At 32.2% G+C, this 18,038-nt stretch overlaps 1 protein-coding gene across 7 annotated transcripts in view; it reads left to right on the top strand.

Moving 5' to 3' along the window:
- Positions 1 to 18,038, top strand: part of Dmtn (transmembrane and coiled-coil domain 2 protein Dmtn) — a 43,204-nt gene that overhangs the window by 14,283 nt on the left and 10,883 nt on the right. For 4 of the 7 annotated variants that reach the window (XM_070107105.1, XM_070107099.1, XM_070107097.1 and 1 more), the window contains 2 exons: positions 5,582 to 5,626; positions 16,266 to 16,627. In XM_070107105.1, coding sequence (XP_069963206.1) covers positions 16,417 to 16,627 — 211 coding nt within the window. In that variant the 5' untranslated portion in view covers positions 5,582 to 5,626; positions 16,266 to 16,416. Of the gene's footprint in view, positions 1 to 5,581; positions 5,627 to 16,265; positions 16,628 to 18,038 lie in introns of those variants that run through there. The other 3 variants (XM_036373543.2, XM_036373545.2, XM_070107110.1) reach the window with 3 other exon arrangements.

Raw genomic sequence — 18,038 nt, 5'->3', positions numbered from 1 at the left:
TAAATACACTTACTCCAATGATCCTCTAATAATTACCATCTCTATAATGACTTTCCGGAAGGTAGTAGTCGCTGGGATCAAAATCTTGTGAATACGGTGGATGCACAAGCAATTCGTACTTTAATCGGTGGATTTTGTGATTGTTAAAACACCTTTTCAGCATGTGCAGTGCCTTGATGAAGAATGATATTAATAATAAAACTGTTCGAAAATATGCAAAACAATAATTTGTATCAATAAACTTAGCGGTTATACTGCTCTCATGAGGTATCTGCATACGCCCTTGTACGAATTCAACTCGATATTTGACTAGAGTAACTAAAAAATCGAGATGCGTTTATTTATTTGTTGCAATTCATTTGCGCAAGAGTTGTATTTTGAAACAATTAAACCGTAAGTAATTATGGATTTCAATCACTGATTTCGTGAACACTAATTTTAAAAGTAGAATTTGAGTTTTCATAAAAGTGAGATTGGGTTTTGTCTTAATCTTTTAAAACATATTTGTGTTTATTGGCATCACTCCCGAGTCTCTCTTTATTTACGCTTTTGTTAAAACACTTGGTGTTAACCAAAAAGTTACTATACATATACCGTTATCTCGGTCAGCGTATGTACATATTAATCAAAGCACCCGCGGCCACTTTAAAACAAAACAACCACAAAAAACCAGAAATTTGCATCTACAGGCGCGTACAATTTATTTATAGGGGCTTTATGACGTTGCAGTGCCTGCCTAAAGTTGTTTTATTAATGAAGTTTTGCGCATTATTGTTGCTTTGTACAGCGCATGACCGTCGGCTGAAAGGCCTGACATGCCAACATGAATATTTAAAACAATAATAAATTACATAATGGAAATGTATTGTTGTAATGTGCATTGTGTGTTGTAATAAAAATTTAATAATATGTCGCTGAGAAACCAATAAAAAGATTTAATTATAAATAATTTTGATGACCAATTGTGGCGCTTTTCCACTTTCGAAATTATAATACTTGAGTTTAGGTTAAAAAAATAAAGTTTTTCCACCGAACATTTCAATTTTTCTATATATTTATTTACCTATGTGCATTTGCATATATGTATGCATATAGGTATATATGTAAAAGCTTTTGATTTGTTTTCTGCATTTCCCATCTATTCGCTAATTTATGACGCGTAATGCAGGTCAATAACTCTCCGCGGATTGTTGGTGCCGGCTCATAGTCGCGTCAGCGTTTTTTCATGCGTTTTTAGTTTCTCAACGATGTCAATAAAAGTCAGCTCATTTGAAAGGCATTTTATAAGCATTCACTTGCGGACATATAAACTAGTATAACATACATTCGTACATACTTTTATGACATTCATCACTTCTATAGTTATTATGCGACATTAGCGGTTGTTTTTGTACGCCAATGTCAGCTGCAACTACACACACATATTTGTGTGCTATTTAATTTTTATATTTTTGCTTTGATTAAACAATTTCGAAAATGACTCATCACCACTTTAATTCAATTAAGTTAGTTTCATCACCAAAAAGAAAGTGAGCAGCAACACAAAATAACTGTATATTATTCATTAAATTCTTTCACAACACTGTTATGAGTACTTCGAAATTTCTCGCGTAATTTTCGTTGTGACAAAATGTCACAAAAAGCAATTCCAAAAACAAGAAACACAAAAGCAGAAAATAAATCGCGTGTCGTCGCACCTAATAATTTGATTCCATTCCATTTCCATTACCCAAACTTCGCATTCCGTCGCAAAAGTGATAGCTAAAGCAACGTAGATTATATTAAAGCTCAATTTCATGAACTCTGACACACAGATTAGATGTGTCGAGACACATACATACATGTCTCGCATGTGTCATGATATTGAGTAACTCTTTGTCTACTTTTCTTATGTTTTGTTGTTGTTATTCGCACCGCAACATGTTGATGGGGTTATCGATACTTTTCTTTACTATTTCTGACACACTTCTTATTATTTATAGAATGACTTGTAAGGGAGCTATAGAATATAGTAATCCGATTTGAAACATTTCTTCGGAGATTGTGTCGTTCCTTGGATTATAATCCACGCCAAATTTCATGAAGATATCTCGTTAATAAAAAAATTTGCCATCCAAGGACATGTATTTGATCGATCAGTTTGTATCACAGTACAGTGTATATTATGTTTGCCACGAAGTTTGTAACACCCAGAAGGAAACGTCGGAGACCCGTCGGATATATACATAAATGATCAGCATGATGAGCTAAGTTGATTTAGCCATGCCCGTCCGTCCGTCTGTATATACGCGAACTAGTGCCTCAGTTTTTAAGCTATCGGTCTTTTCTCACTAAGAAGCTGCCCACAGTAAAAAATCTTGGGAGGCCAGCTGCTGAGAATACGTTTAATGCAGACGAAATTCCAAGCCCAGCCCCGCAATTTTGTCATCGTTTGATCGCTTCATACAGTGCAAGAGGCAGATCCTTTTTAAGCAAGTACTATTCTATTTTTTAATGATTTTGGATGATAAAACTAAACTTTTTCCTGAAGAAATCTGAATAAATATTCGATATAGATACGTATTTATAATTCTACTCAAGTTTTCTGAAGCTCTCTTCAAAAGTTTTGAAGACTTGACAGGTACAATTTTGTTAGGCCCCAAAGTTTCAACGATTTTCAACATTATTTTTATATGTACAATAGTATATACGCGACCGTATATGTATGGAAATATTGGAGGCATTATGTTTTCAAAGAGCGATAATGCATTTTCTCACATACTTTTAAGCATATGCATGCATTAGTTTCTGCTTATTCATTTGCCACTTTTTATTCCACTTGAGGCTTGCCGTTTGTTTTCTTCTTAACTGCTTACATACATACTTTGTACCTTTTCCGCTTTTCGCTACAATTCCCTGCTAAACCTTTTGTTTCACTTGCGTGAGTACGTTTGTGTGTGTGTGTTAGTGAGGTTAGACGTATGTAGACAATATAAAAATAGAAAGTTCAAATATGTACGGGTATGCAACGCTGTCAACAGAAAGCCAGAGGCAAGCATGCGAATGAATAAAGCACAGCCAGGCAAACGCTTAAGTACCACTGACGACACACGCCTCGTGAGCAGCGAGTAATTTTCAGGCTTTTTCAGGGTTAGTGCACTTGACTGCATTCTTTGCTTTTATTTGAGATTTTTGTTTTGTTTTTATTTTTGCTTCTATCAGCGCTGGCTTTGCGTTGCTCTTTTTCATGAGAATTTCTGCAACTTATTTGAAATTGCAGGATTTACTAGTTTTATTGTTTTTATTTTCATTCTTTGTGTGTGTTTTGAATCTTTGTCTTTTATGAGTATTCCTTTAGCAGGGACTTAACTTTGCTTTTTTACTTATTGGCTGGGTTTTTCACTTTTATCTTATTTTTTTATTTTCAGATTTTCTGATTTATAGTTTTCTGTTTTGTATCTCTTTACTTTTTATTCCTGTTCATCCACTTCTTTATTTAGTTCCACTTAAGTGCATGTATTAAGCTTCTTTTTTGACTTTTTGTCTTTATTTACATATATCTTATTCCATTGTAATCTTAGTCGTCAAACTGCTCTTTGTTATGATCTCATTTCATTCTCACATATATACATGTTTTTGTTGTTATGCTTTTGTTCTATCATTATTCAGCTTAAATGTTATTCAATTACTCTTAAATATTTTCTTATCTTCTGAAAGCAGGAGGTAACACAATCCGATTGCCATAATTTTACAAAAAAAAGTTACAGTAGAGCGCATCAAAAACGCAACCCTGTGTAATGAAGGTTTAATATTCGTTTGTTGATATTCTGTAACACTCAGAAAGAAACGTTGGAGTCTATAAAGTATATAGTATATAAATGATCAGCGTGACCAGCTGGGTCGATTTAGCAATGTCCGTCTGTCTACCTACATATACGCGAACTAGTCCCTCAGTCCCTTCCAAAAAAATTGCTCATTTTTCGGAACCGCCATACCAATGTCAAATACATATTTGTTTTGACAGCGGTTTTGACAAAATCTAACCTAATAATCCTCTAGGAAATTTAATTTTATAACATTCAAATACAATTGCGCCTTATAGGCTCTGTTTACATATAACATATATACATACATACATACATATATGATACGTGGGTTAGAAAAGTAGTCTCATCGAACTTAAAATATAATATACAATGTAAAATCTATCTCTACATATAAATGTTATGATATACCAAATCTTTATTTTCTTTGGTTTCCTGTTTCACTGCTAGTTTATTACTTATTACTCGAGTACTCACTATTTATTATTGATTTACAATATTGCTAACCAATATTCACGACTTTTTATTGTATGCCATATTTTACATTTGCTATTCAAGCGCTAATCACAAAAAAATAATGATCAACTGTTTGCTTGGCTTGGGCTCAGAATGTGAAATAGGCAGATAATGATCTTATATATTGCTATATCATACATATACAAACCTATACATCTGTATGTAACATAGAAAACACAATGTTGAACTTTGCTTGCCATGGCGTATGAGCAATGATCACCATTATTATAAGCACTCAGTATAAGCAGGAGTGGCATGAAACCACTTACTTCGTGATATTATTTCTTGTGCCACACATAACAGTTTCTGGATTGTTTGAGTTACGTTGCGTTCGCGCACAATTTGTCCCAAACAATCGATATCTTCTGTCTGCTTGACCGCGTTGCTATTGCAGCTGGCCTGCTGTTTACAGCCAACTGTGTTTGCTATCTCTTTGCCAAATTTTACATCCATTTGATTAAGATTTCCCATAGCCTTCACTTTATTTCATTCACGTTAATTTCTTCTCAGCTCTGCTACTGTGGGCGATAGCCAATGTGCGGATAGTGCGTTCGTACCACTCAAGGCGATTGAGTGTTTATGATGGCATTGCTTCTTGAACAACTTCTTGCAACGCTACTTGAATATTGAGGAAATAGCATTAATTTTCGTCTAAAGACGGATGGACGGATGGATTTTGTACAAACCATTTTTTATAATGAAATATTTTTTATATAGAAATATACTTTTTCTTCAGTCAAATAATGGGTGTTAAAGTTATTGTTCTTGAATTTTGATGGTAAAATATTTACTTCGAATCATTTTTTTCGATTTTAACAATTTGAATATTTCTATTCGTCGATTAAAAGTATCGAATTTCAGATTTATTGCTTCAAAACAGAACGATTGAAATACTTACAAATGAACCTTCTTAGGTAAACACCGCGCTACAAACTCGGTCTTATTGGCTATTTCAGTGTTTAGTATTTAACTTTTTAGTTGGTTTCTGAAATTTACTATTTAAAAGATTTTGTAGGGTTGCCACCTGCTTGAAAGTGTTAATTTGATAAATATATTTTTTGTAATATTAGAGTCTATCTAACGAGGTTTAAGTAACCATTTTTTTTAAGAATTAAATTAATAAAGCAAATGAAGTGTTGCAATATAGTAACAAATTGCACATCAAACGAAAGATTATATATTTTTACACAATAAAAACATTGCTATCTAAAAATTAGTTTACATTTTATAACTAATATACCTATTTCTATTTTCTTTTGTAGGAAATACATAAACAATTGAGAATATTGATGTATTGTTGGTTTTCGGTGAGTTATTTTTTAAATGAAAGAACTGATAGTTTGCATGTACATATGTAGATATAGATGTATAATTTTGAGGCTGATTATACATATAATATTAAGGGGCAGTCCTATGTAGTGTTTCCGCCTTAAAAAGTTGAATTTTGTGAGTTTTTTAAACACAACTACTGTGTAAAATGTTTTGAGTATATATTTATACCTTAGTAACGAATATACACAAAAAAAATGTCTAAAGAAATTAAATATTTAGCGAGTTATTCGCTATTTTCGCGGTTGCTGCAGAAATACAAAAAACTTAAAAGGAGTATTAATATTATAGATAAGGTATTGCCTAAATAATAATCTACGATTGTTAAAAAATTAAATTTTGCAATATGGCGGTCTTTGAAAAATATTTTGGATTTTGCTCATAAATGAGATGTTTTTTTAGCCGTTAGTTATATTTAAAATAAGCAGAAACAAAAATGATGTTTTGTCTTCGAGCCAATTTGAAAAATGTAGTTTAGAGAAAAAAGCGTTAAAGATAAACTGAGCTGATTGAACTGATCGGCTACAGGTTAGAAGGCTGTAACTTTTACTGTGTTATTTTTTTAGGTATAGACTATCAGACTATGTAAAAATGTTAAATGTTCTTTTTTACGCTGACTGTGCTCCTTAAAGTTGTGTAGGCGTTTTGGATATAAACTTAATTTAGTCAATTTAGGTATTAAATATACGAATTTCTGTACAAAAATAGTCTTTCGATTTTTACAAAACGCTAAGATACTTCAGTAGCTTTGTTATACTCTTGCAACATGTTGCTACAGTGTATAATAGTTTTGTTCACCTAACGGTTGTTCGTATTATCTAAAAATAATCGAGTTAGATATAGGGTTATGTATATATAAATGATCAGGATAACATAGCCAGATGAAATCCGAGTGATTGTCCGTCTGTCTGTCTGTGCAAGCGATAACTTGAGTAAAAATTAAGATAATGAAACTTGGTATACGTGTTTCTTGGCAAAAAAGGTGATCGTAAAAAGGTTCGTAAATGGACGTAATCGGATCACTGCCACGCCCACATATCGCTATTAAACGAAAATTATTAATAATTTTTTTTTATTAATTTTGGCCATCCTTCACTTAGTAAGAACGATAATTCAGCCGAAAAGTCGAAACGAAAGTTCACTGCGATAAACTTACTTTAATAAGCAAGATCCTTTATCATAATTCCATCTAAAAATATAAAAACAACCTATAACGACGTTTGCTATGTATGACAAAATACTAGATATCTCCCTTGAAAAAGCTGCGATAATTTATTAATTATTGTTTTGCTAGCTCAACACAGTTACACATTTTAATTGCTTCATTTATAGTAATTTCTAAAAACCTAAAGCTATTATAAATCCTACAACTTTTTCTACTCATCTGTCAATTCAGATGTCTTTCTAAATTTGTTTTTATCTGCAAACAAAAATTATTTCGAAGTAAGACAAATCGTCCACTAAAATAATTTGTCATCCAAATTATTTTATTACGCACTTCGCATTTATTCGAAAATAATATTTTCATTGTAGAGTTTATTATAATAGTAGTTAATGCATACCATAGCCACAGGAACGCGTGTCTGGACCTACTAGTATAATGCTCAAATTGCATTACAAGTCTCCAATAGGGATCAGAATTACCACTCTACTAACAAATGCATATGTAAACGTGTGAAATGCTATGTTGATATGGTTTCAACAAAGGAGATTATATCGAAATTGACATTCATATTCTTATTATTGCAAGTATTATATTAGCCTCGGACTATGTTATTTGTTTCGTAACATTAACAACCATTAATTTAGTCATCTAAATTTAATAACCCGATAATTAGTATGAAGTACCTATTCATTATTTGCATGTGTATTAACATCTAGATGATATTATATTTATGTACTACGCTAAGCACTTAAAGTGACTGACACATATAGACATATGCACATTTGTATTTATATAATAAGATAAATGGGAGAGTTCTCATATAATTAGTAATTTTATTGTCGGTCAAGTGGCTTTTAGAAAAAAACGTTGCACGATATGTGCTTCAATATAACATAGCATAAACGATAACAATATCAGAGTAAATTGTTGCAAATGTTCACAAGATTGACAACCAAGTTAAGTAATTATTTTTATGTGGTTTATAAGCATTAACGGAATACTTTTGTAGAATGTCATCTCACTTTTGAGATACGTAGATTTCGTAGAAAACGTGATATTTGGAAAACGTGATATTTGCAGAATAGCACCAATGAACATATCGGGAATAAACCTTGCAAAAATAGTGACTTCAAGCCTCCAGCCTATAGCTGACTTTTTACTGAAAATATCGGTCAATGTGTAAGATATATAATGAAATTCGGAGGGAATCCTTTACTGATAATAGTATGGATGTGTGTCAAAAATGAGTTGAATCCCTTAATCCCATATAACTAATAAAAAGATTTTCGAACTTCCGGCTGACTTTATACCGCATATATCGGCAAATATCTGAGTTATCTTAGTAAAGAGTGGGTGAGCGTGTTTTTCCAATAACAGTGAATTTTTGAGCTTAAAACGGAGAAAATCGGGTGAAAATTGCCCTAGCCCTCATCTTACTAATATTAGGATGTTCAAACATCCGGTTGACTTTACTCCTTATATATTGGTTATGGTATGGGAGGTACCTTAATGAAACTCAGAGAGCATCTTTTTCTGTTATTAATATGTAGTAAAGCCAAAAATAGATAAAATAGGGTCAATACTACCCTTATCACCCATAATATAAAATTTTCAAACTTTCGGTTGTCTTTATGCCGTATATATCCTTCAATATGTAAAATGTCTCATTTGACGTGAAGTAAAATATACATAGCAATAACCCTTGATTGTATTCCATTCACGATTTCGTCGAATAATAACGCTGAATTCGTTCGCAACATTTTTGAATATAAAGTTTTGCCACACCACCTATATAAAAATGTTCGGTTACACCCGAACATAGCCTTACTGGTTTTGCTTCAAATTCAAAACAAATTTCATACTACAATTTTCATTACTCACTCAGCGTTGATTTTTAACTTAATTTCCATAAATTAAAAATATGCCACCGTTATCCATCGCCATCTTCACCGTAGTACGAGCGTCATCAGCCTACTATATTCAAATTACTTATTGAATATTTAAATTTCATTTTCAATTAGACCCTTCATGGCGCTCGGCTCGTATGCTTCCCACACATCCATACATGTGGCTTTCACCCCTTACCTGATCCGATCAACACTTTCCGAAAGCGATGAGTCAGTGAAGAAAATTCCTTGGTCAATATTTGCATAAATATTTAATTAAATCAGCCATAAGAGGATACTCAGAAATACAAACACTGTATGTGTGTAGGTATGTGTATTTTTAATTTTATATACAAGAGAATAAAGTTACCTACATAAGTTTTCATGTATACGAGTATGTACATACATATGTCAGCGAATAAAAGATTATATTTTACAAACCTTGAATCATAGCCTCTTTCACACATTTAACAGTATGCGTTTGTATTTATGGGCGTTTGGAGTATGTACTTTAATCTTCAATTTCAGCTTTTATACTCGTATGTTTGATAACCGTTTATAATATTTTTTCGACAATATGTGTTCATACATAACCACAAAATTGTTTAATCTATTTGGAAAATAATGAACTTATATGTTCAAATGTTGTTATTATACTTGTATGTGGGAGAAAGATCGTTTTTTAAATTGGTGTAGCACACTTTTGCTTACAGTATTTTAATAAAGAACCTAGTTAAAAATGAAATTATATGATCTTACTGTTTCATCTGATCCTAAAATATCATCTATAAAAATAATAATGCTGAAAATTGCCTTTAGATTTTTATATCCAATATCCAAAGAGTCAAAATAGGTACGTCCAGTATTTAACGCTTTAACTAAACTTATATAGAAAGCTTCTCTCCTATACATGTTTCGATTTAAGACATTACAAGCGCTTCACGTATCCCATTTAATTTTTCTTCAGCTTAATTTAGTTTTTATGTTTTCAAGATTGCCATGAATCATTATTTCATTAAAGGTGACATGGATTAAATTATCCTAGTGCGACAGCCCTAACTTATTTACTTATTCTGAATTACGTTACCTACATATACATACTTTCAAATGCGAACTACTTTTGTGAAAATTAACATATGTTGCTGAAATTGCCTATAATTGTACATAGGTTATATACAAGTACTTATGTACATGCATCAGTAGCCATATTAAGGTTGTTAAGCTCTTTAGCCGTCATGATTGACAGGTGTTGAACGCAATTTGCAATTTCTTTTTCACTTTTAGGATACTTGAAAAATTTATTCACTTATGGTAAAGTTCGTTGTACATGAACATGTGCTATTAGTATGTACTGGTGAACAAGTAACTCACAAAAGTCTATGGATATCCACGAATCTTTTGTTTAAAATATTGGATTGTTTATTTTCTAAATTTACGCAAAAGATTTTTTACATCTAGAGACATAAATAATTATACGGAAGTATTGCATTTATATTCTTTGCGAAAAAGTTCTAGTCGTTTAAATTCTTCAAAATTTCATCATCATGAGTATGTGTTCGTGTTTGTTGATTCAATTAAGACCGTCGTTAAATTTCTGTTTGGGGTTGATTTTTACTCTGGTGCAACACGTCGTATGAGTCACATTTAGTTTACTTAAATACTTGAGAAATTTGTTAGACGTTTTGATTTGCGTTGATTTTAGTCCAACTAAAGCTAAAAATCTTGCTATCTGTGTGGTATTGCTTGTAAAAACATAATAAATTTCCTAAACAGTTTTGGCCGTCTATAAGGTTCGTTTAGGTTAAATAGGACAGACTGTTGTGGTAACTGTTTATATTCGATTATTTGCAGAAAACGTATTCGATTTGGGCACAGCCACATTTGCAAACTTCAATTTATTTCTATTCTATCATGAAAATAATTGTGAAACAAAACATGCAAATAAGAGTAAAAAGGCTGAAATAACAAGTAAGGCAGTTTAAGTTCGGGTGAAATCGAATATTTTACACTCTTGCAGCTTTCAAGAATCAATGCCCTTGAATTACTTCAGGTGCTGGCAAAACTTTATATTAAAAAATGTTGCAAAACAATTAAGCATCCATTATGCTATGAAATCGTGAATAACTTACAATCAAATTTGGTATCTTCTTGACTTATATTGAAGGCCATACATTTAGATTTAGTTTTATTGCTATATTTTAGTTCTCGTCAGCTAAAATTATATTTAAAAACATGTTCAAATGAGATATATATATGCGATATTAGCTCGACCGTAGAGGCTATATTTGATATATTGAATTGATGTGGAAAACGTCAACCAGAGTTTAGACTTGTCCATCTAATTTCATTAAAATACATTGCTTGCTGTTCGGCGTCTTCAAACTTTTTTGGTGGTCTTCCACGTTCTTCATTTCTCACATCAAAATCATTATATCTGAACCGTTGAAACCATCTTTGCATGTTGCTTCTGATAGAGCATGATCACCATATGCCACGATAAGCATTCGATGCGACTCCGAAGCTATAATGCCCCTCACAGATACCAAGGTTCCTTACAATAACTTCATTCAGATCTAATTTCGTGAATCGGCAATAAAAAATACATTTTTTTCTTGCAGGCACTTTACTCTGATCGTTCAGTTTATATGATAGCTATATGACATAGTGATCCGATCTAAACAATTTCTTCGGAAATTACATTGTTACTACAGAAAATAACTCGTGCCAAATTTCGTGAAGATATTACGTCAAATAAAAAAGTTTCCCATACTTGCCAAGGACGATTCTTCAGTTTGTATGGCAGCTATATGCTATAGTGGTCCGATATCGGCCTTTCCGACAAATGAGCAGCTTCTTAGTGAGAAAAGGACATGTACAAAATTTCAGATCGATAGCTTAAAAACTGAGGGACTAATTTGCATATATACAGACGGACGGACGGACCGTCGGATGGACAGACAAACATGGCTAAATCAACTCAGCTCATCATGCTGATCACTTATATATATATTTTATAGCGTCTCCGACGTTTCCTTCTGGGTGTTACAAACTTCGTGGCAAACTTAATATACCCTGTTCAGAGTATACAAATTAAGGCTCGCTCACAACAAATGTTCCCTACCAACACATTTGTATCTAAACACTCACTTCACACCGGTAAATCTGGCATATAACCCTATATCTAACTAGAGAACTTAAAACAACTTCATTTAAGTTCTCTGATCTAACTCGATTAGTTTGGGTGATGCAAACAACCGTTAGGTAAACAAAACTATTATACTCTGTAGCAACATGTTGCAATAGTATAAAAACCATGATACCATGAATACTGTTATAAGTAATAGTTGAATCAGAGAACTTAAAACAACTGGTTGAATAACATTTAATTGTATATTTCTTAGAAACTACAAAGTGCTTGAATTACAAATTTCACAGTAAAAATTATTCTAATGACTCCAGAATTGTTGTAGTATTATTTCTGAATTATTTTGTTGACAATGCACCACTTGATATAAATAAATATTTATATATGTATATATGTATGGATATTAAATGTACATTGGCTTATATCTGCATAAATACACATGTGTATGTGCTATACATTAATGTTTCTCAAACCTACGAGCCAGTCTCGTGTCGGAACTATAATCTTTTAAGTACCGAGTAACCCCTATCGAGTACTGATTACTACTTTATCGCCTGGAGAACTCAGTACTTCTTCGTACTAGTTTTGAAGTATAGAAAAGATGCATTGTGTTGCTCTCTGACCTCAATGACATTTGTGCAGTGAAGAGAACTTAAACGGTAACTGGTAATGATATTAATTGTACTTGTATCGAAATATTTCGAAATTAGTGCATTTGCTTGTAGGGAATGAATCAAATACTTATTAATAAGTTCGTACAAATATACGCCCCAACAAACCTCAATTACGGTTATGCACAATTTCATATTTGTGACGACTATATATTATATCTAACTTTATATACGTAAGTATATACATATATGTATATATGATATACATATATATGTACACATATAATATACATATTAACATCACGTTTTCCCGTTTGTTAATCTATATTGAAGCGCCGCATTTAAGTCAAAACGTTATCGGACCCAATCAACAATGGCAGTGCTGAAATAAGATTTATTTCTCTGTGTGTCAAATGTAAATATTTACCTATGAAATTATATATATTATTTATTATCACTTAAATGAGTCAAGTAAATTAATAACAAAAAAAAATTTTAAATATTGTTTTGAAGCTTCACGTGAAATAGTATATTATACAATATATTTTTGTACCTATATATGTTTGTTTTTTTAATTTGTATAGTTATAATTATTTTCAACTACTTACTCATCACCGTTACAACAAAAAAAAATAATACAAATGTTTTCCTTGTTACAAATTGTAACCCACTTCTAACAATTTAGATAGATAGTGTAAGATATTAGTACGGTAGAAATGGTGTAAGTTAGCTCCTGGTTGTCTCTCGTAAAATAGGTGGTAAAGTGGCAATACTATTTTTCAGAGTTCAGAGTAAAAAAGTTTTGTTCATATAACCGTTGTCTGTAACACCTTAAACTAATCAAGATAGATCTACATGTATTTGACTAAATTATACACATTTACAAACATACAGTTATTCAAATCCACAAATTCCACTTGCCTTGCGGGTTAGTTGGTGAATTTATTTATTTCCAAAAGTTCTTTGGTACTGTTACTACTATCTCATCGGGCCTTCCTATAACCCCAAAATTGGATACTATGGAAATAATAAAAACTTTAAATAAAATATTTAATTTTTTATGAAAAAAAAGTTATTGAAAATAGTCCGTTTTGCCTCGAGGAAACCCATGTAACCCCTTAATATTATATATAATAAATAGTCAATCGACCAGTGAACGACGCCATCGAGCAGTTTGGCGAACTTCGATGTTAGCTGTATTGTGTTGCTACTATCTATGGTACTCATTATGTTAGATTTCATTCAAGAAATCAGTTCATTAGCCTCAACTGATTTAAAAATACGATATTTTTAACTTTGCAATTTTTTAATTTCATTGTGAAAAGCAGCTCTATTTACTTATTTTTCAAAAATATTGAATACATATTCTCTTATATAGACAAAAAATTAATAGAGACAGCGCTGTGCTCTTATCACACACTTCCGCTATACAATGTCATCAACAAAACATACATATAACACTTGCACATACATGTTTAGACGATAACTAGACATTCAATTTCCCTAATCTGCCGGGTTTTTGTTACAAGTGATCATTCAGGCATATGTACATACGCTTGTGGGTATATTTGCATCAAACAGCTTCAGTTCATCCACTTGGCTGTCCGCTTCTTATCGCCTTGCGCACGCGCCCAACGAACACCACTTCCTTTGTTTGTACTGTTTGAATTATTTTTTATACCCTGAACAGGGTATATTAAGTTTGCTCGAAGTTTGTAACAACCAGAAGGAAACGTCGGAGACCCTATAAAATATATATATAAATGGTCAGCATGATGAGCTGAGTTGATTTAGCCATGTCCGTCTGTCCGTCTGTATATACAAATTAGTCCCTTAGTTTTTAAGCAATCGATCTGAAATTTTGCACCTGTCCTTGTATGGGAAACGTTTATAATTGACGGGGTTTTTGTCTAAGGCAAAAATGTAATATCCGAAGAAATTGTTCAGATCAGATCCCTATAAGATATAGCTGCCTTACAAATTGAACGATCGGAATCAAGTTCTGTGAAGGGTATAATATCTTCGGTGCAACCGAAGTTAACGCTTTTTCTTGTTTTTTTTTCAGTTTTTGTGTAATAAAATTGTTTGTTAGTCGGATGTTGGGTGATTCACCTTTGGAATTTACTCTGAAGCAAATGTTTTTATTTACAATACATGGATGCCCATTTATTTTTTTATTATTTCAGATGTATTTATATAATATTTATAAAAATATATAGTTTGTACATACACATATATGTATATTGGTATATGGCTGCTCTACATAAAATTGTTTGCGAATTGTTTATGAAGAAGTTGGTTTTATTCATATATAGGTTAGGTTCGTCTTCATATTATATTAACGGTAAACTAAACGGTAAACGGTATATTGATTGCCTCTAAGTTGAGTGGGATTAATAGAGATTGTGGTTAAATGGTAATCTTTCCATATGGGAAAGTTGACGTTAGGTTCTTCGGACGTCTCGATACATATGTTCTAACAGAAACGCTCATGTATGTATAACAAAATCATATTATCGAAAATTCACGATAATTATAATCTCGTGAACAAAGTCAATTTTTTTATGCTGATAATTATATGGTCTTTCGTATGTGATATCTGTAATAATTCTCAAACATGATTGATACCCGTATTGTGATATTCATTTATTTTATCATTGTATGGCACAAAAACGCTTTACGCTTAACATGTCGCGACTACATAAAAATTATTTTTAATTCTTAGTATTCCCAAATCTTCTTCAGTTTAATGTTCTTATTGTAATAATTTTTTGTCTTTCAATTTTTGCTTACAATTTTCATGCAGATGACAACTTTTCTGGCACTTCTCCTTTTTATTAATTTACGATTTTCGAATAACATTTTTTTAATTTTATCTACGCTTTTGACGATTTTTAAAACGTTTATATTCCTTTGTTATCGATAGAGTATCATAGCCGAAACCATTCACTAACTATGGTTTGCACCCTCTTATATGTTTTTAACAAAAAAAAAATGCAAAGGCGCTGATGCTGAATGATTTGATTGCATCATGAAGATAGATGTATTTAAAACGCCGTGAACTTTTCAACTGTACCTCAGAGTAGTAACAAAAAACTTATACGCAATGACTGAGAAAGCAACTCCATGGACATTATCACATGTTCGATTCGTCACCAAACAAGGTCTGACGAATCGGAGACCAATAAAGACAAGGTAGCAAGCAGTTATAACACTCTAATGAGAAATCTTTAAATCTTTTATTGAGTTCGAATGGTAGCGAAAGGAAGCCGACTCTAATTAAAATTTATTATACGCCATTATAATTATACTCAAAGCAGGGTATATTAAGTATCGATCTGAAATTTTACACATGCCCGTTTCTTCCAAAGACGCTGCTCTTTTGACAAAACCGCCAATATCGTAAGACTATAGCCTATATCTATATCTCTTCATCAAAATCAAGCTCTTGTATGGAAACTTTTTTAATTGACAAGCTATTTTTACGAAATTTAGCACGAATTAGTGTTTCAGGCAAGCGGAAATTTCTGAAGATATTGTCTAGATCGGATCACTATAACATATAGCTCCCATACAAGCTGATAGTTCAAAATTTGTTTATTTGTGAAGGGTATTATAGCTTCAATTCAACCGAAGGTAATGTTTTTTTTTTGTTTTTTTTTTTCTGTTTTTTTTTTTCAGCTGCCTTCAAATTGGATTGAAAAGTATTACGCTTAATAATAATAATTTTGCCCTTCACCTTCTTTACTACACCCTTTTAAATAGCATTGAATGGCGACTAATTACGTACGTACATTTGTCTCATTGCAGTTTTCGCACAATAGTACGTGAAGCTAATTGCGCAACGTTGGCTTATTTGGACAACAATAAAACGGCACGTACATACACATAACCACTGCAACCGTATTTACAACAACCACACCGTAGAGAAGACACTTGACTATTATGCATTGACAAAAGTATGGACTCATTACACATGACGAGTACTGCTGGTGGTAGTGGTACACAATTATCGTCATTACACTCAACAGCAACAACAGCAACGAATCTAGTCGCAACAACGCCAGCGAAAGATCATTATAATAACAATTTGTTGTTGCTAAGTCGAGTCGCAGGAAGCGGACAGTTGCGCACAAGTAGATCTCCATCGGACACACGCAGTTCCGAACAAAGTACGTAGTTTGCATGGATTTACATACATTTACATTATATGTATAAAATATACTTAATTGCATAAGTATGTAGATTTTTATTTGCATATGTCACTATAGAAGTGCTTAAGCATACTAGCACCGTTTGCAAGTAACCTGCGCATGTGCATTAAACGCTTTTATTATTGTATTTAATATTTTAGTGCTTTTTATTTTCATTATCATAAATTCATTACCTGTTTTATAATAACAACTTTGATTGTTACTACATTTACAACCTTTGTACTACATACATACATATTCTGTTTGCTATATTAATAAATAATACTTATTTTTCGCCATTTACATACCAACATATCTTATATATATATATATACATACATGTAAGCACATAAATAACTCATGCCATTCATTTCCAATAAGAAGCCAAAATTTATCCTACGCTTTCAAAAGTTTTGCTTGGCTTCAACTTAATTAAATTTGAATTGTGGCTAATTTTAGCAGTTCATCTCCCATTTTTTATTTACATATGTATATTCGTTTGTTTGTTGATTAATTTGCTTGATGAGCACCCCTCCTTGGAATTCCTTCAAAGAATATCACAATGTCCATGTATTATCAGTCATTGTGTAGTGCGTTTTCTTCAAGTCAATTGGACATTTCCGTTTGTATTTGCGGTGTGGCGAAAAAGTAGGTGTGTTCACAGATATAATATACACACACATGCACATAACTATGGTATGCGTATTATAGCTGCACATAATTCATTTAACTACTTGGACTCATTTCTATGAAGAAACTATCTATGTACAAGTATGTAGATATAATTATTAATATATACTTGTATGGCTTGTTCACTCGTAGCTGCACGAAGGAATTCCATTTATGAAACAATTAAGATAAATTATTTATTGTAGTAGCACTCAGACAAATGATTAAAAGCTTTGCGGATAGTGAAGTACAATCTTACTTGTGAATGTTCGGATATATACATATGTATGTATTATATCCATATGTACTATATATTTACATATGTTCATTATTGTTAAAACTATTAGTAATTGTTTTCTTCTCGACCTATCTTATATAGGGTGATCCATTTCAAGGCCCAAAAATTAAAATTTAATGGGAAATGTTTATTATCACTCAAAAGAACATTCTTATTTTTTGGAGATTATCTCTTTGTTCCAATTTTCGATTACTCGTTCGAGCATTTCGACTGGTAACTGGCGAATGACATGAGGTGATGTTTAGTTCCAAGGCTTGAATCGAAGCGGGATTGTGCGCATAGACTTTAGACTTTACATATCCCCACAGGAAAAAGTCTAACGGTGTGATATCACACCATCTTGATGGCTAATCGGCCAGCCCAAAACGTGAAATTATCTACTCACTGAAGTGTTCGCTCAATAAATCCATTGATTGATGCGAT

The sequence above is a fragment of the Bactrocera oleae genome, chromosome 2 (assembly GCF_042242935.1).
Source record: "Bactrocera oleae isolate idBacOlea1 chromosome 2, idBacOlea1, whole genome shotgun sequence".
Classification (NCBI taxonomy): domain Eukaryota; kingdom Metazoa; phylum Arthropoda; class Insecta; order Diptera; family Tephritidae; genus Bactrocera; species Bactrocera oleae.
Note: the sequence above shows the minus strand (reverse complement) of the source record. Positions and strands in the feature narration are given on the sequence as shown.